Below are 26,554 nucleotides of genomic sequence, written 5' to 3' on the forward strand. Positions count from 1 at the left end.
TAGTCTCATTTAAAAGAGCACCTTACGGTTTTCATTTGAAGCGCTACATCATTAAAGCGCTTCATATTTCCTTAGAAAAAATATTTTCAAGTAATGCGTGGTGTTAAAAGAAGACATCTGTAATGTACTGAATAAAGACAAAATAATAAAAAATTATGTTCTAAAAAAAAAAGGTGATTTGCCAAGCAGATGTACAAGAAACGACAGGGCAAAATAAACTATAAAAAGACAATAGACAGTGCTCCGAGTTATAAGTTCATTGTAAATTCATCAAATGCATGCGAGTTTCCTAATAAAAACTGTATCTGCGCGCACCGAATAAATTATTTTCGGTTTCCTCAAAAACCCACAATGAATATCTGCAGTTCAGCATAAACAAAACAGCACATGTCGACACTTTTGAAGTACCAAACAACATTGGAGTGAAATCAAACACACCAATGCCATCAAATCCCCCTATTATTGCTTCTGTATGGGCCATCTCTAAGATCAGATAAACTTCTCGTATTACAGGGCGGCTGACGGGCGGTCAGCAGAAGCCGGCTTTGCTAAGTACATCTGGGAGCTTTCACAGAGTCCTACGTGCAGCTGCTCTCCTGGGCCTCGAGAGGGAAACGGGAAGAGAAATGAAGCCGGAGCCACGCAGACGTTTAATGAGGAGAGGAGAGCAAGCGTGCAAGGAATGGACAAGTGTTTTCTTTCATTTGAAGGTCGGGAAGTGGGCGATTCTCATTCAAATACCCTATTAATATAAGTAGGCACGTGAGGAATCAAGCTTATTAAGCGCACATAAATGCACAATGGGCATGCAAAACAGACGCAAAGGCTTTCAGAAGCTCGGTCATGGACAATGCAAAAACAAACTTTACCCACTCTAAAATAACCCAATGCATTTAAAAATGGAGCAAATCAGCTTCTCAATTGCAGATCACAAAAATAACTCCTCTACAGTCTGCTGCAGCGTGACCCAGTGACCTCCAAGTTGACTCCCAGTGCAGACAGACACACACTCTTCTGGCTGTCTGGTCACGGGAGAGGTTGCGACTGATGTGGAACGAAGGTGTCCGGGCAAAACCAGTGTAATCACTCCATCTCTTCCACAATATTTACATTTCGCCCCACACCAGACCCGAACGCCCGGGCAATCCGTCTACGGCTGACGGCGGCTTCAGCTCAGCAGGAACTAGAACCACATGTTGTGGGGGAGTAACGCCGAAAAGTGTGTGTGTCTGTGCATGCATATGTCTGTGTGTGTGTGTGTGTGGTAAAAGGGGATATAGGGTTCCCTGAGCCCCAGGCAAATTAATGAAACAATGCAATCGGTTAAAAAGCTGAAGTCAAAACAGCTCTCGCGGTTCAACAAAAGCTTTAAAATAGTTGTGCAGCTTCTGTACATAAAAAAATATATATAATCATCTGAGCTTTTCCTTTGTAATTCTACTAGTCCTTTAAGTCAGCAGGATTTTTTTTCTTCCATTCTGCTGGAAGTTATAGCTTATCAGTTATATTGAATAAATCTACCTGATGCATATTTATTTATTGTCTACCTAAAACAACCTGAGAAGTAAATTCAGCTTAGCATAAAACATACATTTACAGAAACTTTATAGTCAAATTATCAATAGATCACCTTATAGATGACCATATACACAATTTAACTTTTTCTGAAAAGGATTCTTTTTTGTGGCAAGCCATGTTATCATTTAATATTATCCATTTTATTTGTTACTAGTAGCTTACTTTTTTATTACTAGCAAGAAGTCCAAGAGTGACTAGCATTTTAGTACTTAATCCAACAGTTATAAGCATCTATTCAACTGGTCACAAATAATTATTTACCGCATGCTAATATTTCACATGCTGGTATATTGACAACTTCATTGCACGTTGCAGTTTTGCTATGGAATTTGTGGTTCAGATTAACTACTCATTTCAGGCTGGTATGTATTCCAATTGTTGCTGGTATCTATCCCGTAAGATTTAACCAAACCATGTAGTAGCAATTCTAACAAATCCCTGCATACTGCAAAAAAAAGTAGTGCATACTAGCATTCAAAGAATAAATATGAATGAATAATTGAATAGATACTAATTACTAATACGTACTTGTACCTAATAAAGAGTTATTAGAGTATTTTAAGGGGGGAAAAAACACTAGTCACTATTGAATTACTTGTAAATAAACATAAATACTAGTAAAATAAAGATAGACACTGGTTGGTTTAACGAAATCAATATCAAAACGGCTTGCCATAGTCTTTTAGCTCAATGAATGCTTTTCACAAATAGAGGAATAAAAGTGGAGCGTAAGTCCACTACAAGAGGAAGAGCCTAACTGAACGCAACAGGAAAGAGCCCTTTGCAAAAAAATATACTCAAATTAAACTCATGTGACCTAAATGCACAAGGCACTAAAACAAAGCAACAGACATCAGAGACAAAAGCCTCGGAATACGCCAGAGGAACTCACCAAAACGCCAACTTTCAACTATATCCGCGTTGTGCACCAACGAATGCGGGGTAAATCTATCCCTTGGTTGAGAATGTCTGGTTTTACAGCAATATAACAACCGGAGCTCGCGCTCACTTTCGCACCCGGTTTGAACAGCAGCGGTAGTGGCAGAAGCGCATGACAAAGCCCGTGCCGGTGGAGCCCTGATCGGGCAATATCTGATTAATATGGAGGCGGGGACGAGGAGTGGAGGAGGAGGAGGAGGATGAGGAGGGAGATGGTGGGGGGCGGGGAATTCATGTTATCAGCCAGTGTTGACAGTCCTCAACTGGGCGCCAAATTACAGAAATATTAAAATAGAATAAAATATTCAATTGAATTAAAGAGCAGCTTATTTGTATTTTATTAAATACAAATATAATTTATCTTTAATAATGTCCATTTTGATGTAATATTCATAAATAATAATTACTTTTATTATTATTATTTAACATGTATTATATAGGCTACATGTTGATTTAACATTTATTTATTTACATCGAACATAGTCATTGTTTAGGAATGTTAAATCAACTTAGATTAAACCTTAAATCTACATTTTAAATAATAATAATAATTATTATTATAAAGTATTTTTAGGAATGTTAAATCAACATGTAGATTAAGTCTTGAATCTAAATTTTAAATAATAATACTAATATAATTAATTCATTATAAATGTTACATTCATTCATTCATTGTTTATTTATTGAAAAAATCAAACTGTAGACAATGTTAAAACTAAATTAAAAATGATTATTAATAATAATAACAACCATTGGTAGTAGTAGTAATAGTATTTTCCTTTAAGATTTTGAGCTAACATTTATAAAAAATAATGAAATGTATTATTGTTGTTGTTATTACTACTACTACTACTAATAATAATAATATTTTTTTAACCATGTGTACAAAAAACAAGACAAGAAAACATTCCACATCACGTTCAAATTTTTAAAAATGTTATTTATATAAATCTGGCATAATAGGATTGTTATTAACTCTGACAAACTATCACATTTACATTCAACATCCCATACTAATCAGTCTCCTGCCATTTCAAAGCTCCTCCCAGGCTTTTAGGGCTGAAGGGGGTAAAAGGTTAATGAAGATCAGATTCAGAGCGCCCAGTTTGAAGCAAACGGGTCCTGAGAGGCATGAATGATGCTCCTGCTGGAAGTATTTATGTGCTTTCTTACACACCCGGCGGGTATAGTCTGGTACCCAACCCACACCTCAATCTGGTACCAGTCGTAATCCCAAACCCCATTCAGCAGACCAAACAAACCCAGCTCAACGCCTTGATGTATCCTGTGAAATTGCGTAAATGTATAGTGGAGATTATTACAAATACACAAACAGGCCTGTAGAGTCTAATTGGATTTGTCTGCTTTGTCTCACACATTTATTTTAAATGCATTAAGCCACCCAAGTGTGTGAGATGTGTGAAAGCTCCAACACTTATTAAGAAAACCTGCCCTATTGTTCTCACTGTAGGTGTGAGAAGAACAGGAGCAGAGGTGAATGCATATCTAGTGCTAATAAACACCTCTAAAAATAACTTAAAATGAGGCATGAAGAAGATCATTTAGGCAAAGCATGCCACATAATCATAATGGATTATTGTTTTAGGCTCTGAACTAAAGCAATTTATTATTATTTAAAAAGCAGTCAAATATTTCCCAGTTCATTACAAAGGAAACAATGTAATTAAAATCCCCAAAAAATAAAATAAAGATATGTTGGAAATAAAATAATTATTAAATTCATTTTAAATTCGTTCTGCACATTAGTAGGCAGGCTGATTCTTGCGTTTTAAAATTAATAATTAAAACCAAAGAAATTCAAAAACGCCAAACTCAGTGGGGATGTTTGTTTTTTTCAATCAATATTGTATCAATCTGAGATGAGAGAAAAAAAAGACGTGACAGACCATTTTTCTTTCATTGTCTCTTAAACACTGTAATAAATGTGCTTCCTATGTGGCACAGCCACAGGCTGAATCTTTGAGCTCTAACATAAATTGAACTGATGACCTGAATTAAAACAAACTCAGAAGACGTTTTCTAACACAAACCAGCACATTCCTTTTTGGAGAGTAATTCAGTTGAAACAATTTTTTTTTTAAGTAAATGCTTAAGTTATCCGTTACTAACTGCAACAGATCTGAACCACAAGCGAATCCTTTGTCATGTGTCCAGAGCTCGCCTTTCCATTGTACTAAGCACGTATTACTGTTGTTCTTGGCTACATTATTAATATATGCACATCTGCGCACACACAGTGTGCTCTACGCCTGAGGTAAAACCCAGCAAGAAAAACTAGAAATACAGAAAAAAATAAGACATCAACAGACAAGTTTTTTTTTCACTGACTGCTCATTAGAAAGGTGGTATTCACTAATGATCAGTTAAAACTACTATGCAAGGCAAATGAAGACAAATCACACACAAAGGAAAATATAAACTCACAGTTCCTGCTCTAACCTCCATTCAAATCAGAAGTTATTTTAACCATTTTCATATACATACATTATATGATAATATGATATATATGATAAAAATTTAGAATATATAATTTATCTGTCACTGAAAAATCAATTACATTAAAAAACATAATTTGTTCACATAATTTCAACATCATAGAATGAAGTCATTTTTAGGTAACCCAATTGAATAGTCTCAAAATGATTTTAATATGGCTCCCTAACAACAGTGGTGTGCAGGGGGCTTGAGACCCAACCTCTTTAATCAAATCAGAAAACACAAGTTTATTTTTGTATATTTTTGTTGTCACTTGACTGATTTATAATACTGTACTAACTAGCTTTCATTCTATTAACCAGCAATAGCACATATATCAATAGTCACAAGCAAAGCATGCTGGGAACTACAGTTTCGGCAAAAATAATTTTCAAGTACTTAATTGGTTCACATACACCCCAAATAATTTAATCTAGTAGATTGCACATTTTAGAGAATTACATTAATCGAAAGCAAAGAAATCACGTTTAGAAGAGAAACACAATTTTGTTGAGTAGATCACAAATAATATGATTAAGTACATTTAAAAATGTTCAGTGTGGCGTATTCTATATATATATATATATATATACATTAGGGCTGCACAATTCATCGAAATCGAACCACAATCACGATTTGGCTTATGTGCGATTATGAAAGCGCACAGGCTGTGATTTTAATGAAATAAATAAATGCCCAGTGTGTCAGTGAAGAGCGGCTCTGATCAGGAGGAAACGCTGCTCCGTCTGGAAGCACTGCGAGTTTGAGCAACGTGTAAAACATCTTCACAAACTAGTAATGTGAAGTGTTCATAAACCTGTTGTCCAACCAAATACAACATTTAATAACATGTTTTAACTCACTTCATATCACATCACATTAGGGATTTCCCATAGGTATTTCCTGGGAACAAACAATTAGATATTTCCCAAAATCGTGCAGCCCTAATATATATATATATATATATATATATATATATATATAAATTCTAAATTATTATCCCTCAAAGAAAATGAAACCTTTGCAGAACTCAGTTCAGAATTTACTGGTGGTAAAGAGGAGCAATCTTGAAAGCACGAGTCTTTTGTTGAATAAAGCTCTTTTAAACCATTCAGACTATAAAGTACAGCCAAGTCTTGGATTGATCCTGGCATTCTCAGTTAAACTTGTGCAGCAATCAGTCTGTCAATAATTTACAACAGTTCCAAATTAAAAGCCAATTCCGATGGTTGTGAGACAATTCAAACTATGTTGAGTCTCAAAGACATAATCACTTTATTTTGGCCATATTTATTTCAACTAGAATCTTAAAGGGGTCATGAATAAAGAAATCAACTTTCCCTTGAGCTTTTGATATATAAAAGGGCATGGTAAAATAAGAATATCCTGTAAATTTCAGAGCTGAAAACGTCCTTGTTAGTCAAAGAAAAGCTTTTATAGACTATACTACGATTTCAGAATATGCCTCACCTTGACATGTCATGTGTGGTGAAATACCGCCTCAACAGAAAAAGAACAACGCCTGATTCTGTAGCCCCGCCCACCGTCTCATGCCACTAACACGACATAGGCCTACATAGAGCTAAACCGCATCGAATTTCTAAGCAGTAAACATACCACATTAGCTTCATTCGGATTCCAATATTATGAATGCATGGATGAACTTTATTTTTAATGAATATCCAACTCACATTGCGAAGACTTTGCGCGTCAGTTCCTTCATTTAACCACAGATTCGTAAGTAAACAAGAGACTGGATTTGCAGACAGGATGAAATTACATGAATGAATGAAGCAACACACTAATGCGAGTAAAAAATGTATAGTATTGCATTGTCACAGATTGTATTGATTATGTGTACGTCTAACTGAACATAGAGTTCCTTAGCATGCTGTCAAAGGCTGAAGAATCCTTTATTTGTGGGGTTGTTGGTTCATTGCGATTCGGGATCAGACTCGGACATGTATGGGCCAGTGCTCGCAAAGCCCAACGTCCCGGGGCTATGTGTTTTTCAGACGGGCTACCAAAATGTCTTAAATAGTGAAATAAGATTCCTTTCTTGAGGTGCGTTGTTCACTCACTTGACTTGATATTGGAAGGGCGCGTGCGTGTGTGTGTGTGTACGGTTTGCGGTTATATTCACTGATCAGGCGAGCCAAGTTACGTTAATAAAAAAATAACATTCCAATCAATCCCGGGTGGATGAGAGATGAATCATTACGTTTGTTTGATAAAGACATTTTGTGAGTCCCTTGGGCGATTCATTACGGTTGCCGTTTCCCCACACGCTTTCAAAACAATTCTCACATGTACTGACCACAGGGGAGCTGAAGCTCATTAAATATGCAAATCTTATCCAATCCTAGCAGTGGGCGTTTACTTCCAAGTCTTCAGTGCGGCACGCCCATAAAAACTGACCGTTTCTTGAGAGAGTCTCAAAACTATGGCAGAAAATAGCCTATTACTTATTCATTATGAAGTTTTTGAATGTAAAAACCATGCAAACGTCATAAGTTGACCTCAGACAACAGTATAACATTTTAAAAATAAAAAGCCAGTTCATGACCCCTTTAATGGAGAAATGCCTTTCAAGCAAAACAAACAAATAAATATTAGGATGCCATAAACTATATCAAACTCTATGTATTTTCCAAAATCACTGGCTACCTCACATCATTTCTCAATTCAGTGCATCAAGACGTACAGTATGTGAAACAATAGCTTTTGTACAGCGGGAAAAAAGGACCACAGATTCTCAATTTCTCCAGAATTGTGCGGCTCTACTTCATACTTAAAGAACCCTCTGACTGGGATAAATGGGAAACGTCTCCCAACACCCAATATCCTTTCAGTCTGGTCGTGTCCGCTCTGGTAAAAGCAGGAAGAGAGCAGTAAACATGCCTCGAAAGTATTCAGAGGAGGAAGAACTGATAGGAGACACATAACTACTACCATCCATCAAGAAGTCAGTTTTCATTCACTTCACATCAATTATTTTGCCAGAGCTGCACAAACTGCTTAAGCACGGGTTAAACATATGAACAGCACCAACAGTCAGCGATAAACCATCACATCCTAGATTTACGGCACATCAGGAAATGATATGTGTAGTCCAGCAAAGTGTGCATGTTAAGTAAAAGTTGCTGTCAAGAAGAATTAGGTGTCTGCAGTGCTGCAGTGTGTGCTTGTTGCTCACAAATACACACACACACACACACACACACACACATAGGCCTAATAGAGCGAGTGAGAGAGAGAACAATGCAATCTTTGAAATGAAAAAAAAAAGATAACTATGAGGATAACTGTAACGACAACTAGCTATATTTGCGTCCACACCAGCGGACACCTAATGCTCAAGCTCTAGCATGATGGATTCTGATTGTTTCTGAAAAATCCTTCTGAAAGTTATTCAATATCGTTCTCTGTGCCATTATCATTACAGTTGTGGTGTTAACACACTGCTATTCTTTTATATTTATTTTATTTTTTTTACAAAAATATCTTTATTGTTATCGTTATAGTTACTGTTCATGGTGTGAAGGGACCTTTAAAATTCATAAAATTTAGCCAAAAACTATAGCATATCTCTTATGAATTCAGAGTTCTTGTACATTTGACATCAATTATCTATTAAATTAATAGTAATAAACACTACACAACAGTCTTTTTAAGTATGAAATAGCTGAGTGGAAAAGATTAACCATACAAAAATGGGCCATTTTCATTTTGTAAATTAAGTTATCAAAATAAATTGGAAAACATGTTTTCAAATGTCTAAATCATGTAGGCTATATTATAAATATTTCATCAGCAAGAAACTGCAAAATTGTGCCAACTGGACCAGTCAAAGTCACTGTTCACTTGGACTTAAAGAAACAAAATATTACTAAACAAACTTCTTTTTATAATGAAGTAAATTTATAAAAAAGGTGGTTTCTCTATTCTCTTGATTGATCACATCAACCCCATCCCATTACATCTCCCAAACAACATGAGGCGATGACGTTTCTCTGTACACAGTGAAGAAACACAAAACTGTAGTGACCCCTAGTGGTCAGAGACTGTACTCACAGCAGTTGCCAGGAGGTTGCAGACCGTGGTTGGTCAGTTGACACCAGCCCACAGGGAAGATGTCCCTGGAGTCATACAGGCACCAGTAATCGAACGCTCCTCTCCAGCCATCAAACATGATGAATATCTTGTCCCCTCTCACCTCTCCGATGGTAGCGGGGCAGATGAGGTACGGATTTTTTCGGTCCACTGCCTCCAATTTCATACCAGGTTTGAAGTAGTTTTGAGTGGGTTTGGACGGCTCCTGAGGCATTCACAGGAAACAGATCATCCATATACAAACTTCATCTCAAAATACAGTATATAACTGTATTTCATTTTGATTCCTCAAAATATAAGATAGCCTAGATATATTTTTTTCCTTTTTAAAAAGTTATGTTTATGCTAAGCTCTAAACAGTTCAAATATTTGTTACATTATTTATATTAATTTGTGTAGTGGACCCAGACAGCAACATAGTGTCGGCCCAGATCCGGGCCGGTACATGTGGATTCCGACACTATGTTACAGTCTGGGGAACAAACTCTCCACTTTCCATTTCTTTCAAAGCTTTATTCATAGAACTATGAAATATGGAAGCTCTCAATTCTAACTTCTTTTCTCAGAATTACGAGTTTATATCTCGCAATTCTGACTTTATAGCTCGCGTTTGCTAAATTATGTCTTGCAGTTCTATAACTGCGCAACTGTGAGTTTATATCACGCAATTCTGAGGAAAAAAAGAGATAAAAAGTCGCAATTACCTTTTTTATTTTCTATTCTGTGGCGGAAACAAGCTTCCATAATGAAAAGCTTGTTAACATGGTTAGCATTTGAAGCAATTACCTTTTTAAAGGCTGAAGCTGGAGCAATCTCTGCCCCAGTTAATGTTTTTAATAGGAACATGGGCCACGAAGAAGCATTCATTCTGAACCCTGGAGATGGGTATAAACAGGCAATAGATTATTTCCATAATATGCTTGGCAAAAGTTCACTTTCAAATCAATAATGTGCTTCATTTAAAGAAGAATGACTGGATTCTTATCAACACAGTACAATTTTGTTCTTGAATCATACAAATTATATAACTATCCAAAGGACCATCATATGGGTGATTCTATAGTTGCAGGTGCTTTTGCTGTCCAAAGTCATTATTTTTTGTCTGCTTAATTCAAATGGTTATATTTTTTATTATTTTAATTATTTTCTCATTGCAAGATGTTACAGGCCATAACAATATAACATTTTCTATAAAAAAGTGTCTTATATACAGCTGAAAATCATTATTTCTTGTTAGAATTAGTGAGTGTTGTTTATTCATAATTTATCATTGTGTAAATATTACTTTTGGTCATATTTAATTTATTTTATTCATAAAAGCCCTAAATAGTAATTTTCCTAATTCCACAACATTACTGCACTGAAAGATATGTGTGCTCTCTCTGAGAAAATATTTTAATCTAAAAAGTTCTTACACCTAGAGCTATTTTGTAAAACGTCAAAATTGTTACCACAATATCAAAAGGAAAACAGAATTAATCACTGATCACACAGTGCGTTGTTTAAAAGTCTTTTAATCATGATTTAATTCATTTTTGGCTAAAAAGTTTTAAATGGTCAATCCTGTTACCGTCACACTCTGTTACCAATGTTATTTCTACACATTGCCTAATTTGTCTGTAAGAGTTGACAAACAATACTATAAAGAAATGACTTTTTCATTAAAAGTAAAAAAGGAAGGTGTTTGGCAAGCACTGAATTATTAATTATTAATGTATTTAAAAGTATCTCCAATTTTAGAATCACTCATATGGGATCTTTGTTTTCCACAAAACACTTTAAATTGACAGCAATTTGATCTCAAAAACCAAATGATTAAGATTATTTTGAACCTTTACACTAATATTCTGACCACTAATATTTTAGTTTGTGTTTACATTATTTTAGTTGGAAAACAATGTTCTTCTTATTTTGCTGTTTTATATCCCAGAATGCTTCAGTGCAGAATTTACCCAGTGGTGGCTGCAACATGTCGCCACTCTTCTCGCACGTGCCGATAGGTTGAATGTCAGAGGAGTCAACCAATCGCCAGAAGTCATTGGTGTTGTCACTGCCATCCAGTCTGAGCCGCAGACGCACACCCATTAACCCCATTACCGTGGCGATGCACACAGAGGTGGAATTCCTCGGGTCACAAGCCTCCACTTTCATTCCCACTTTAAAATCATTACTGGGAGGAATTCTGGACTGGAGAGAGACAGAGAGAGAAAACATTACCATGAAATGTTAATGAAATACTGTGAATAATATATATGTGTGAATAATATATAGAGTGCAAAAGAGCTTAAGAGTGGTTATTATGTTTCTAGCATGTTATATGTTTGGCAACAGTTCTTCTAACCCTAATTGATGGAGTTTGTAGCTTTTCATTTCTTAAACAAATGTAGGAAGACACATCATGGCTATATTCTAGGATGACAATGTCTAGATTCATTCCGCTCAAACTGTGAAAGAATGGTTGGGAGGGAGCATGATGAATCATTTTCACACATGAATTGGCACCTCTGAGTCCAGACCTTAAATTCACTGAAAGTCTTTGGGATGTGCTGGAGGAGACTTTACACAGTGCTTGACTCTTGCATTGTCAATACAAGATCTTGACCAAAAATGTATGCACCTCTTGATGGAAATAACATCACAACATTTATGTCCATCAACATTTATTTCCATCAAGAAGTGAAATTTTTGGTCAAGGACAATGCAAGAGTGGAGCACTCTGTAAATGTAAAGTCTACTTCAGCACATCCCAAAGATTTTCAATATACGGACACTATATTGCCAAAAGTTTTGGGACGTCTGCTTTTACATGCACATGACCTTTAATGACATATCATTCTTAGTCCGTAGGGTTTAATACGGAGTTGGCCCACCCTTTGCAGCTATAACAGCTTCAACTCTTCTGGGAAAGCTTTCCACAAGTTTTAGGAGTGTGTTTATGGGCATTTTTGACCATTCTTTTAGAAGCGCATATGTGAGGTCAGGCACTGATGTTGGATGAGAAGGTCTGGCTCACAGTCTCTGCTCTAATTCATCCCCGGAGAAACAACCTCACACCATAATCCCCCCTCCACCAAACTTTACACTTAGCACAATGAGTCAGGCAAGTACCGTTCTCCTGGCAACCACCAAACCAAGACTCGTACATCGTATTGCCAGACAGAGAGGAGTGATTCTCACTCCAGAGAACAGGTCTCCACTGCTCTAGAGTCCAGTGAAGGCGTGTTTTACACCACTGCTTCCGATGCTTTGCATTGAACTTGGTGATGTAAGGCTTGGATTACAGCTGCTCGGCCATGGAAACCCCATTCCATGAAGCTCTCTACGCACTGTTCTTGAGCTAATCTGAAGGCCACACGAAGTTTGGAGTTCTGTAGCTATTGACTCTGTAGAAAGTTGGCGACTTCTGCGCTCTGTGCGCCTCGCTTGAATTCACTGAGCTCCTGAGAGTGACTCATTCTTTCACAAATGTTTGTAGAAGCGTCTGCATGCGTAGGTGCTTGATTTTATACACCTGTGGCCATGGAAGGGTTTGGAACACCTGAATTCAATGATTTGGAGGGGTGTCCCAATACTTTTGGCAATATATATACATATATATTAGGGATGCCACAATACGCGCTTGTGAATTGTGTTTTTGTCAGTTTTGCATTTGTTTGATTAATCTAACATTAATTAATATTTCTCAACAAATTGGCTCTGTTTGTGTGTGTCCGTGAGTCTACACACTGATATGAGTAAATATCCAATCACTATGCACTAAAGTTAGGGGGTGTTTAGCCACGCTTACAAGGCCAGATTTCACAGCGGTGAAGTGTGGCTGCTGCAGTGCGCACCACCATCTTTCACCATCTGTGGTATGTGCGATAACAGCTCACGGAACACTATAGTTTTTCACAATCACGGAAGTTAATTTTTTGCATGCGTTTTAAAGCCTTGCCGGTTAAACATTTCATTCGCGTGCTTATTCATGGTTTTAACATGTGCTTTTCTGAGCGTGCGCACTAAAAGCCTGCCAAACAGGATGAGATTACTGGACTAAATAATTGTACTGCGCTAATATGGTCAAATGCACAAATGGTTAACATAAACACAGTTGGTTATGTCTAAAGTGAAAGTAAAATCAGATGAGTGTCTGTATGGATGCGTGCAGGTCTTAAAGTGATAGCAGCACAGCCTAATAGTGAACATGCTGTCCTTAAAGGTTTTACATTTCACCACAAAATTAAAATTCTGTCATTATTTACTCACTCTAATGTTGTTCCAAACCTGTATTCATTTCTGCTGTTGAACACAGAAGAAGATATTTTGATGAATGTTGGTAACCAGACAATTGACAGTAACCATTGACTTCCATAGTATTTTTCCTACAATGGAAGTCAATGGGGACAAATATATATTTTATTGTCAACAGAAGAAAGAACTTTTTTCAGGTTCAAAACAACTTGAGCGTGAGTAAATCGATGACAGAATTTTCATTTTTGAGTGAACTGTCCCTTTAATGTTAATAAAACAACAAAAGACAAAGAGAAAATCACTCACTGCTCTTGACTGAAAAACTTTAATACAGTAGCTTTAATAAGAATCAATGTATATTTTATAGTGAAGTCTATGTAGTGTTTTATTTTTACATTTATTCATTCAATTTCATACACATATATATATATATATATATATATATATATATATATATATATATATATATATATATATATATATATATATATATATATATATATATATATATATATATATATATATATATATATATATATATATATATGAATGTTTACAAGGGTTTCTTTCTTTTAAGTAAAATAAAGCAAGAGTATTGCTATAAAAATAGTATTTTTTTTCCTTAACCTCTTGCTGTTCCTCTCGCCTAAGAATAGAATAACAAAAAACACTGATGTGACAAGCCATCAGAACTGAACCGAAACGAAAACCGTGGTTAAAAAACCGAGGTATGTATTGAACCGTGGACTAACTGTATTGTTGCATCTCTAATATATATATAATTCTATTTTGATTCCACTTCTTTAAATTCAGATTAAATTCAAATTCTTCATTGCGGTCTCAATTCAGAAATGTAATTGGAATTTAAATAACTCATAACTCTGGTATCCAGACTCATTAATCTTGTAAGGAGTTACAGAATAAAAAAATATATCAGTTATAACAAATTAAGCAGCAACCATCCATGGAACGACCCTTTAAAAGCAACATCATTAAGAGACCTACCTGTCTGAAACAGCTGGGGGAAGCAGGACAGGCTGAAGTCTCTCTCAAGTACATTTCCCAGCTGAACGGCTCTGATGAATGAGCGGGGGAGAGAAATGTAGACCAGGAAGTTTGAGATAAAGTAAACAGTACATGTTTTTGTTTCCTCATAGGTTAATAAAGAAAGAGAAGGCTGTACCAGTGAGCTTTTTTGAAGGGAGTGAATCCTCATTATTCCGCCCTGATTTTTTGTCTGCAATTAAAAAGATATAGTCAATCAAAAAACTAGAGAATAATAACAAATAAGTAACTTCATTAGAAAAAAGGGACTAACGAAAAATGTTGACGGTAGGACTGGGCGATATGGCCAAAAAGTGATCTCGATAAAATTTTTTCATATCGGTCAGTCGATATCGATAATTATCATGATAAATGTCAAATATTTATTGCTTTCAAATTTAAAGGCAGATTTTTGTTCCTAGGTGAAAGCTGTAGAAACCAGACTGTTAATTGTGGTTTTAAACTACTTTTTATTGTCAGAATATGACAAACACTTTACGTTTTTGAATTCCTTACACTTTTCCAGTCATTTTTCCTTAAAATAAATGTCTTGATAAAAAAATGAATGCATGTTCTAATAGGATATTGTTTCTAGTCATGAAACATGTCTGTGTTGCCTGACTTTGGCATATATCTTCGGCACAGTTTGCAGTGCAGTATTAATAATATTACATGTTTTGTCTCTTAGAAATACACATTTGACAGATTATATGGTAAAATATAAATATTATGACTTGAGTTTTATTAAAATTAACCATTGGTCTTCCATAGTATCATAGATTTAGATCATGATAACTACAGTTATAAACACGCATATAGCTCTTCACTACCATGGTAAAATGTATGTATATGGTTTCTATGGTATTTGTATGAAAAACAGTAGCCTAGCCTAAAGACATTTAGTATAAATGCACAAATTCTATAAAAAAACTGTAATAATATTGTTCCACTAATTTTTTCCTTCTCGTGTCGAGTTTTCTTTGCCAGTAGAGCGTGTACTTTTGATGTGCAAGTTAAAAGCTGCATGCTGACTGGTTCTGACTTGCTGTTGTCGCGTTTATTTCTGCTGTGCGATTTGGGTGTTACAGTAATCTATATAGAGTAAAAATGTCCAGAGCTTATCATCGTTATCGGCATGAATTTTATCACGATCCGATATGATATCGTTTATCGGCCCAGCCCTAGTTGACGGTTTAAAATATCAAAATGGCAAGAAGTAGCAGTTTTGACCTTTCTGATGGGTTTTGCCCATGGTGACCTGGAGAACCACATGAAGTGGACAGAAACTGGACAGATTCTAAACAGCCAACTGAAAGAAAGAAAGAAAGAAAGAAAGAAAGAAAGAAAGAAAGAAAGAAAGAAAGAATAACAGTAGATTACTCAATTAATATTCATCCATGGTATTTAATATTTGGCTTTTATCACGTTTGAAAAATGAACAAAATAAAAAATGAGATGGGGAAGTTTCCGAAATGTAGTTGATTTGACACGGAATGATTTTTAACGATTTCTAAAAATATTTCTACTTCGAATAAATGCGGCTCTTTTGAACTATCTATACTCAAAGCTTTGAAATTCACTGAAATAAATTCCATTTTAAAATGATTCAAAATAAAATAAATAGCAGAAATAAAAGCAGCCCTGGTGAGCAAGACTTCTCACCTTATATTCGAATCAGTTTTAGTGAGATCTGTAAATAAGTCTTTTCTTGTATCACGAGAGAGATCAGCTTTGGCCCAGAGTTCATGAACTCGTCCCGGAAACCATATTACAGCATTACAGAAGACAGAGATTATACGTTATACTCCCTACTGGCATCTGAGTGCGATTTATTCCACCAACATTGTCCTGTGCACAAAAAAAAGATTATCACTAAATCACAAATACCTTTAGAGAATCAAAGCACTCAACTAAGGAAAGCTTTTCTTCTATTTGACATCATAATAAGTTACTGAGCTTCTGAGGGACCCTGCGCTCGCTGATCAAAGCCTCGGCTCTCTCAGCAAGTGATAAGTCACATCTCAGTTTGGGGGAAATTGGCTGCAGCTGACGTCCTGTGCAAACTGACAGTGGGATGAAGGACTTCCCTTTTAGTCCACTAAATGATTCTAAATGGGATATTCAACCAAGCTAAGTAAAAACAAATAAAGACCAAAAAATGAAAAGACTAATAAAAAGTGACATTTTATTAACAAATATAATGCTGCAGCCTTCAATATCTAACCAATGAAGCGTTTCTAAGTTTCAGGTTGTCTTTTATACACAAATATGAATTTAAATTATAAATAAATTACTAGCTATTATTACATCTTAAACGGTGTAATTACATACTTATTACTAATTACTTTATAAATCCCATATAAACCTCAACCAGTTGAACAAGATAAGGATAGACATGAAACTGCTCTTTTAGTTCTGTCATACAAATAATATAAAATTGCTCAAATTATTCTTGAACTGACCAAATACTTACATTTTGATGTTAAATGCACTATTGTTTTATTGAATTGTTCTATAATCTATACAGTATTTAATGCAGAATCAGAAGAATTAAATTAAGATGAATCCCTTACTTTACTTTTTCAAGGAAAAGGTATTAAAATTAGAGTATTTCATTAGTAATGCATTACATCCAACACTGCATTTAAATATTCATTAATATTAAATTTGTGCATACTGCAACTACAGGGTTAAGAGTTTTTTTCTTTCTTTAAGAGACATGCCATAAAAACATGTATTTTTGCCTTGTTTCTTACTTTCTTATCCAGCCAAAGGATTGAGCAAAAACCTCCAGATGATGCTGAAACCAAAAAGCCCCAAAGAGAATCCTGAAAACACGTCCGACTTGCGGGGAAACTAAAGAAAGATACAATCCTTTCAATGTCACGCCAATGTTTCTGCTCTGAAACTACCAGCCACTTCTGTCTAGCTATAGCAGACAACCTCTCTCTCTTTTTCTCCCCCTCTTCCTTCTGTCTTAAGCTGTGAATCCCATTCAGAGACTCGTCATAAAGATTCCAAACCGCCGTAAAAAGGTCAATAGCCGGTGTACATTTGTGGGAGTCTGCAGCAGCACATGAAAAGGATTCCAACACCTCCCATTAACAGATGATGTCTACATTTTGTGGTCTCTCTCGCTCTGTCTGTCTTTTCAAGGCCCTTGCACCACACCCCCCAGACAGGAAGCTTTCTCTTTAGACATGGCTGCTGGGACGAGGTTTTGATTTCACAGAAAATGTCAAGAATTGTCTAGATGCCATTGATATCAAACATTGAGGTGATGGGTTTTTTGGTTTAAAAAAACAACAACAAAAAAAACATGGGTAAATGAAAAAAAAAATGCTTTAAATGCAAAACCCTCAGAGTATTATGGAGAAGTATAAAAAAAGCATTGTTATACGGAATTATGATTTTAAAGGTATAGGACTAGCAAATGTTTTTATGTATTAATTTTTATTTAAAGTGTCAAAATGCCAGAATTCATTTCCATAACCTTTAATCCAATTAAATTGGCTGTTGAATAAAACATACATTTAGTTAGCATCTGTAAATTATTTCGATAGCCTAACTTTTACTGACCAAAAAAACTGAAACAATGAGTGTCACATAAACAGTGAATACCCTTCTGTCACGGGTGGAACAGATGCAGTGTCATAAACATATGGAGATTGTAAAATAATATTATTGTTGCTTTAAAGCAAATGTATGCATGTTATAGCTACATAACACATAGCTATATCTGCCTTACTTTTTGACGCAGTGTAAATAGCTTTTCGCATGCACTCCACACCAGTGTGCCAATTAGAGAGAGGCAGCGAGCTGTTTTAGGTCAGGGAATAACAGACGCAAGAAAACACAGCGCGCGCGCACATAACATCATCCCGTATGTAAACAAGCATTCAGCTTCCGCAGCATCAGTGTGACCAGTGAGATACTAAACGAGCGAATAGATGCCTCATACACGGCAGTACAGTTCATTCAATATAATAAATACGACAAATGTGCCAGTGATGTTCGCTCACCGTGTAAGGTCGGACAGTGCTGCTGTTCTCCTTTACTTTCCATTGGACCCAGGCCGCCATGTTTCGCACATCCGCGCATGTCCAGCAGCATCTGCGGCTTCAGATTTATATCAATGGAGCATCGAACTACAGATCATCTTGTGTGTGTGAAATCGAATTTCAAACTCCCGATATTCCTTTACTAATGCACTTAATTCGAGTGACATTCTAAAAATAAGTAGAATGAAATTTAAGAGGACGTTTGTTATCTTGTTTACAGATGAATTATTAGTGAGTTGGGGAAAAAAAATAAGGTTATATGAGGAATATCATAAGGTGTTTAATGTCTATTGCGGTTACAATTAAACATAGGTCTAATATAAAAATGTAATTTATGAGGTAGTCTACTTGATGTTAAATAAATGGTAGATGGTTTAATAATACAGCAAATGTGCATATTGTATCGTCCCATATAAATATTGTTTTAAAATTATTAAAATTATAGATATATAGCTTAAAGGTAATAGGCTAATCCTGTGTGGAACGGGGGTCACATAGGCGTAAAGAGCGTGACTGTTGTTAATAACACATTAACAAAACAACAGTTTTGTTAATGTGTTATTAACAACAGTCACGAATGCTCAACAGTCAGTTTTTCTCTTTTTTTTTATTAATTTATTTGTAAGTTTCATGTATTGCATGTATTACTTTTAATAGATAGAAATAATCGCTAGATGGCACCATGCGCTTTTCCCGAAGAATCACTCCATGCAGTCAGCCTTCCTGTCTCGAGGTTTCTTATATTAAATTATAATTATTTTTTTTGTAGGAAAACCTAGCATTTTGCGTGTAATGTTTATTAAGAGTGACGTATTATGTCATTCTGCTATAGGCTAATGCCTTGAATAATGATAATAATAGGCCTAAATAAATAGGCCTAATACAAATAGGCTAAGAAATATTATATAGCTACAAAACTGATCAATAAATATAATTACAGGTCAGAGAGATTACATGCGTCAAAAAGGAATAACCTAAATGCACAAGTTTAAAACATACAGCCTAACACATATCATATGCAATAGATAGATAGATAGATAGATAGATAGATAGATAGATAGATAGATAGATAGATAGATAGATAGATAGATAGATAGACAGACAGACAGACAGACAGACAGACAGACAGACAGACAGACAGACAGAGTCATGATCTGTAGGCTATAGGCTTATTTCTATGCTGTTCTTTCTCTTCTCAGCAGAATAAACAGTGTGAGCTGTCTGCTGAATTGATCTTTCAGCTCAGCCCACTCACACACACACACACACACAGAGAGAGAGAGAGAGAGAGAGAGAGAGAGAGAGAGAGAGAGAGAGAGAGAGAGAGAGAGAGAGAGAGAAGAACATCAATTTGGATGTATGCATGTATGGAATGTAACACATCCGAGCAGGAATGCATATTATCATTGCTCAACCGAACCCAGCCAAAGACTACCCTTCGCTTCTGGACCATTCTGAGCTTTCCTCCATTGTGATTGGCTGCAGAGAGGTTCGGTTCGGACGCTATTGGTGTGCGCAGTCCGCCACTCACTCAGCTTGGTGCCGCTTCGCCTCTTCGCCAATTTAAACACCCTACTACAGCAAAGGCCTGGCTCATGAATATTAACAATTTCTTACGTGACTGGACGCTTCTGCAAGGTTACCAGGCAACGTCAGCGTGACGTGCTTAATATTCATGAACCGAGCCTTCGCCATACTGCGATGCGTAAGTTCGCCTTGTTAGGTTGTCAATGGCTCAGAATGAAGGTGGATACTGTTGCAGCTGTGATGATGGGTTACCACTGCAGGTGAAAATGAAAACATCGTTACTTGTCGAGGCGAGAGGACAGTTTGCGCATCGTTGTCTTGGACATATGTGAGTATTCTGGCTGGAGCTATTTCCATAAATGAACAATATTGCCGTTGCGCTTGTTTTTACGCTGGATGTTGGACGTTTGTGGCTGTTACATCGTTGGTGTTTCTGATGTGAACGCACAAACCCGCACACCTCCTGCCCACACACTCCAGGAGACCGAAGTCACCTGTTATCATTTTTGTCGTGCGTTTAAGACAGTATTGATTATGTAAATGGTCTTTATGTTGGCCGGGCACTTTGTATAAATCGTTGTGATTTTTTTTTTTACCCCATATTTTTACTGTTCATTTAAGAGTGGGTGTGAGTGCTGTGGGCTGTCAGTCATTTCTTGATACTCTCAGGTGGATAAGATGCTTAAAATAATGATAGAACTTTCATCCACCTACGAATATTTCCAGCGCGCGCACACACTTACGCACGCGCATACCGCACAACACATCAGATGCAGACATGCGCCGCTTTTATGCACAAACATACAAGTAGCTGTCGGTATCACGACGTGACCTTCGTAACGCGTACGGAAATGCATTTAAGTGCAAAAGCAACGGGTACTGCCCACAAATAAAAGGCAGATGATACCTGTCGCACATCTGAGGTGATTGAGATGTCCATCTGTGTTTTCAGCACATTACATCACTGACTTCTGGTTTGGCAGAGGATTCTCAGGCTGCCCTTGTTCACCCACCTGTAAATCTCGTTAAAAGCTGTGTTGTTTTGCTATTCCCAAAACTATCCGTGTTGAAGATATGTGGCCCTTGTTTATTATCACCTCAGACAAACCGAATCATGACCATCCTAAAAATATCCATCCTCACTAAAATGAGACACAATATGAGCAGTAATCAAGTTCATTTCATTCACATGCGTTAAATGTAAACCACTGCATTGATGCACATCATACATATGATGCATATTCAAGTGAAACATACATGAATAACTCTATTTGACCCCTTCTATGCAAAATCTGCACTCTTCTTCCTCAGGTGAGCAAGTCTGTGTGTGTGTGTGTGTGTGTGCGTAGTGTATTAGTTTGCAGGAATGTGTGTCAGTGTGTGTGTGTGTGTGTGTGGATTATGAGAAGAGCATTGTGACCAACCGGGAGCAGATTTTTGCTGCAATGACCCGTTCAAGCACCGATTTCTGTCCCATCCTCCGGCCTTCCGCTCCTCTCAGCCCAGACATGCACCACCTCGCCATCTTTTGACTTGATGAAGATTCCTGACATCGGTAATGTGATGAATAAATTTGAGGTCCTTGGGATTGTAGGAGAGGGTGAGTGCACCTTTTGTTAATATCGTTCCGTAAAGAGGAATAATATCATTGCTTATAAAACAGCTGCTTGTGCGTAAGCCGTAAACGGTGTGAATTGAATATATGAAGCTTTTTCCTTCTTTTCCTTCAAAGGAGCCTATGGGGTGGTCCTGAAATGCAGACACAAGGTAAGACATATTTATGCAGAAAGCTGTTGGTCAGCATGCTAAGTAGACCTCTGTAAATATGTTGTCCAGCTTATTTGATGCAAATAATGCAAATTAGATGTCTTTTGGAAACTAGATTGCTGTTTTGAATCTATTGGATGAAGATATATTGTTTATGCACAGAACAAAAGTACCTTTCTGGTAATGTTTTTAATTTTCCCCGTAAGAAAAAACTGCCTAACTGACTTAACCTGTATGGGCCTTGTGACTGTAACTTTCCCAGAAGAGTTGCACAACACGTTTAAACGTCTTAAACGGTACATTTATTGAGATATTTCCTTTATAAATATATTTTCAATTGTAATATGGCATGGTTCCCTAGCAACTGGTTCTTTTAAAATTGTGGGCTTCTCCAAATGCATTGCTTGTGGCCTAGTTGGCAGATTTGCTTCATTGTTTGGGAGGCATTTTCAGACAGTTAAACATCGCTAGACTAACTCACGACAAGGTAAATATAGGCATATTTTCAACCAGTAGAAACTGCTTTTATTGATATTGCTGCTGTGCTGTTGGGAGGTGCAGGGCGTTTTATTGTATCGTCCATTATGCAGTGATTTCTGTGCGTTTTAAAACATTAGCTTCTATACATGCTCAATACATGCTCATCCAGAGGACTTAACCTCTGAAACTGCTATTGATGTGTGTGTTCGATATACAAAATAGTTTGCATTTGAACAGAATCGATGACAAAGAGTTTAAAGTACATATGCCAGATTTAATTAGGGAGGGTGTGGCGAGGTTGGCGAGGGACATGAGAGGACTCATTCTCAATCACACACCGGTCCCGCTCGCTCCTCCCATGTCCCTCGCCAACCTCGCCACAGGGTTTTTAAAAAAACATAGATTTTAAAAGATTTAAAGGGATAGTTCACCCAAAAATTTTAATGACCCATTACTCATCCTAAAGCCATCCTAGGTGTATATGACATTCTTCTTTCAGACGAATACAACCGGAGTTATAGTAAAAAATGCCCTGGCTAATCCAAGCCTTATAATGGCAGTGAATGGTAACCCAAAATTTGAAGCCCATCCATCCATTATGAACATAACCAACATGGCTCCAGGGGGTTAATAAAGGCTTTCTGAAGCGAAGCATTTGTGTAAGAAAAATATCCATATTTAACATGTTATAAAGTGAAATTTCTATTAGTGCTGGGCGGTATGACCAAAAATTTATATCACAGTATTTTTCTAAATGATACCGGTTTCGTGGTATATGACGGTATTTTTTCCCCCTATGCATGACAGGGTGTTAACCACATTTTATACTCATTGAGAGAGGAAATACTGCAGTAGATTGACTAGAATGCCTTATTTTACTGTCATGACGAGTGAATATTGTAGAAAAATTCCACACTAGAATTAATACAGGTTTACAAAGCCCCACAAAATAATGCTGTGGATAGACAACAATTATCATAGGCTGAATCCGAAATCGCCCCTAAACCCTCAGTCACTATTCCCTACGTTAGTCCACCTATAGTTCACTTGAAGGAGTGAATGAAAACGAGTGAGTGAAGTTACAGCCATAGGCTGTAATGCGATCTCAGCTGTGCCCTCACTACAGTGCAACAGTGAAACGGGACCCCTCTCAAACAGTGTCGCGCTGCGCCGCGTTCCGAACATTGTTTAAGCGACATAAACCGGTATTGCGGTATCATCAAAATTTACATCATAACAAAAAAAACACCGGTATTCGATATGAACCGGTATACCGCCCAGCACTAATTTCTAGCTTCTGCCAGACCGCCTTCCGTACTCAATTTATGAAGAAATTTGTAAGCCGTGTAGATTACTTAGATTGCTTCGAATTTTGAGCTGCCATTATAAAGCTTGGATTAGCCAGGATGATTGTATTCGTCTGAAAGAAGAATGTCATATACACCTAGGATGGCTTGAGGGTGAGTAAATCATTGGCTAATTTAAATTTTTGGGTGAACTATCCCTTTGAGGCCCGTTGACACCAAGGACGACAACTGTAATGATAACAACAATGATATAGTTCTAAAAATGATAAATATTGTATATATAAAAGAATAGCAGAGCCCGATAAAAACATTGACAGCTTTAAAGAGCTTCAGTATTTAAAGCGACAGCACATGGTTATAATAAACATAATGGTATGGTCCGCGAATATAGTTATCATTAAAGTTATCGTTGTTGATGTTAACGGACCTTTATGATAACATCTTTTACCACATTCATATAAATCAAATTTCAAAACCACTAGATAACATGTTATCATCAAAACTACCTGTCGGTCAAGGTTGTTTAAGGTTGTTTTCACAGTCCCTTTCGATGCTGTTGGTATTTGATTCATGGTTGCATGCCCAGGATGTGTCTTCACGCCTGGGCGGACAGCAGCAGTGTGGCTGGGTGCCTGGCTAGATGATGAATGACAGTACAGTGCAACAGAATGGTTAGGGCTCATTACACTTTAGATTTCACTGACCTCGACGCACACACCGATACCATGCACAGTATTTATGCTCTTATCTGTACAGATTCATGTAGTTACACATATCTTTCCGGAAACAGTTTAAAGGTCAAAATGAAAGTCAAAAGTTTGTTTAAATGTTTGCATATGGAACTGACACTGAATCATGTAAATCTCCTTGTCTTTATGAGTAGGCCTATATTTATTGATTTTGAGTTATGTTAAATAATCAGTGTGGATTAGAATGGCCGAGAATTGATGATAGAAAGGAAATAAACCAATCATATTTCCAGGCATAATTACATTGTTCCACTCCAAGTTCCTATGCATCATTGTTATGATAATAAGACCGATAAATTCAGCAGCAAGTATTCTGCTCAGTGTGTGCCAGAACAGAAATCCAGACTTGTGCTTTTAGTAATTGGTCAGTCAGCGCTTTCCCTCCTTCATTAAATTCATTCAGAATTGCGGCTGAAATCAAGAGTGACTGTTTCTTTTTTGTTGCATTCTGTCTTGTTTCTCTTTTACCTATCATTATTCCCCAATGCAAATATGCCTGCGATCTATTTACAGAATAGCACTGATCACTGGGAAACCACTAAACTTGGATTCCGCTATACACCTGATTAAGAGCAGTATGTTTGAGTCTTAAAATAAGGCAGATACACCTTATTATAAGACGACTAGATTCAATTTGTTGGTGACTTTTGGTGTTGTGCAGAGCTGTCGCTTACCTTTGGGTGATTTAGTTATTGAATAGAATAAAATAAAATGGAACAGAATAAAATAAAGTTACTTCTGGTCTTTTGATTTGATTGGACATGCAGCCAAGAGTGCTGAATTCTTCTTAACAGCACTGGGATTTTCATTGTTTATTTCACTTTTTGTCTGTGTTTGTGCCATTGAGCAGGATGTATTTTGCTTGAAAATATACATTTAGTTCTGCTTTGGCTTCTATTGCAACAATTTTCATGTAGACTATCGTTCAAAAAATTTGAAATCTGCAGTTCTTTCTCTTCATCAAATAATCCTGACAAGAATGATCATATTAAGCAGCACAATTGTTTTCAACACTGACAATAAGAATAAATAATTTTTAAGCCGCAAATCAGCATATTAGAATGATTTCTGAAGGATCATGTGACACTGAAGACTGGAGTAATGATGCTGAAAATTCAGCTTTGCATCACAGGAATAAATTACATTTTAAAATATATTCAAATATTTTTTTTTATTGTAATATTTCACAATATTATTATACCTTTTATTAAATTAATTCAGGCTTGGTGAGCATAAGAGATTTCTTTCAAAAACATAAAATATCATATTGACCCCAAACTTGTCTAAAAAAGTAAGTTACTCGATATTATATTCTTGTTTATAAAACTGTTCTATAATAGCAATCAATTCCAAATGTGCAGTTTTGCGCTGTTGTACTGAGCCATGCAGATATTCAGCACTTTTGCATATTTCTTGAGTAGAATAGAGTAAAATAGAGTAGAATAGAGTGGAATTGAGTAGAATAGAGTGGAATTGAGTGGAATAGAGTAAAATAGAATGAAATAGAGTAGAATAGAGTGGAATAGAGTGGAATAGAGTAGAATAGAGTGGAATAGGGTAGAATAGAGTAGAATAGAGTGGAATAGGGTAGAATAGAGTAGAATGGAATATAGTGGAATAGAGTAGAATAGAGTGGAATAGAGTATAATAGAGTAGAATAGAGTGGAATAGGGTAGAATGGAATATAGTGGAATAGAGTAGAATAGAATGGAATAGAGTATAATAGAGTAGAATAGAATGGAATAGAGTAGAATAGAGTGGAATAGAGTGGAATAGAGTAGAATAGAGTGGAATAGGGTAGAATAGAGTAGAATGGAATATAGTGGAATAGAGTAGAATAGAGTGGAATAGGGTAGAATGGAATATAGTGGAATAGAGTAGAATAGAATGGAATAGAGTATAATAGAGTAGAATAGAATGGAATAGAGTAGAATAGAGTGGAATAGAGTGGAATAGAGTGGAATAGAGTAGAATAGAGTGGAATAGGGTAGAATAGAGTAGAATGGAAAATAGTGGAATAGAGTAGAATAGAGTGGAATAGCGTAGAATGGAATATAGTTGAATAGAGTAGAATAGAATGGAATAGAGTATAATAGAGTAGAATAGAATGGAATAGAGTAGAATAGAGTAGAATAGGGTAGAATATAGTAGAATGGAATATAGTGGAATAGAGTAGAATAGAATGGAATAGAGTATAATAGAGTAGAATAGAATGGAATAGAGTAGAATAGAGTGGAATAGGGTAGAATAGAGTATAATG

General features: G+C 36.3%; 2 protein-coding genes across 6 annotated transcripts in view; one reads left to right on the forward strand and one right to left on the reverse strand.

Annotated features, from left to right (window-relative positions):
* scml2 (Scm polycomb group protein like 2) overlaps positions 1 to 18,514 on the reverse strand; it is a 33,193-nt gene extending 14,679 nt beyond the window's left edge. The window contains exons 1-7 of one of the 5 annotated variants that reach the window (XM_079844610.1): positions 18,426 to 18,514; positions 15,634 to 15,712; positions 14,543 to 14,596; positions 14,365 to 14,435; positions 11,079 to 11,313; positions 9,913 to 10,001; positions 9,088 to 9,331 (exon numbers count right to left, since the gene is read on the reverse strand). In XM_079844610.1, coding sequence (XP_079700736.1) covers positions 9,088 to 9,331; positions 9,913 to 10,001; positions 11,079 to 11,313; positions 14,365 to 14,435; positions 14,543 to 14,596; positions 15,634 to 15,655 — 715 coding nt within the window. In that variant the 5' untranslated portion in view covers positions 15,656 to 15,712; positions 18,426 to 18,514. Of the gene's footprint in view, positions 1 to 9,087; positions 9,332 to 9,912; positions 10,002 to 11,078; positions 11,314 to 13,374; positions 13,408 to 14,364; positions 14,436 to 14,542; positions 14,597 to 15,633; positions 15,713 to 16,065; positions 16,252 to 17,159; positions 17,197 to 18,425 lie in introns of those variants that run through there. The other 4 variants (XM_079844607.1, XM_079844609.1, XM_079844608.1 and 1 more) reach the window with 4 other exon arrangements.
* Positions 18,515 to 20,185: 1,671 nt separating this feature from the next.
* The window catches only part of cdkl5 (cyclin dependent kinase like 5), a gene marked incomplete at its 3' end in the record, with an annotated part of 43,900 nt that continues 37,531 nt past the window's right edge, over positions 20,186 to 26,554 (forward strand). Inside the window, exons 1-3 of the mRNA XM_079844228.1 lie at positions 20,186 to 20,319; positions 21,303 to 21,591; positions 21,724 to 21,758. Of these exons, the coding sequence (XP_079700354.1) occupies positions 21,528 to 21,591; positions 21,724 to 21,758 (99 nt within the window). The 5' untranslated portion in view covers positions 20,186 to 20,319; positions 21,303 to 21,527. The remainder of the gene's footprint in view (positions 20,320 to 21,302; positions 21,592 to 21,723; positions 21,759 to 26,554) is intronic.

The sequence above is a fragment of the Gobio gobio genome (genome assembly GCF_949357685.1).
Source record: "Gobio gobio genome assembly, chromosome: 19".
NCBI lineage: Eukaryota > Metazoa > Chordata > Actinopteri > Cypriniformes > Gobionidae > Gobio > Gobio gobio.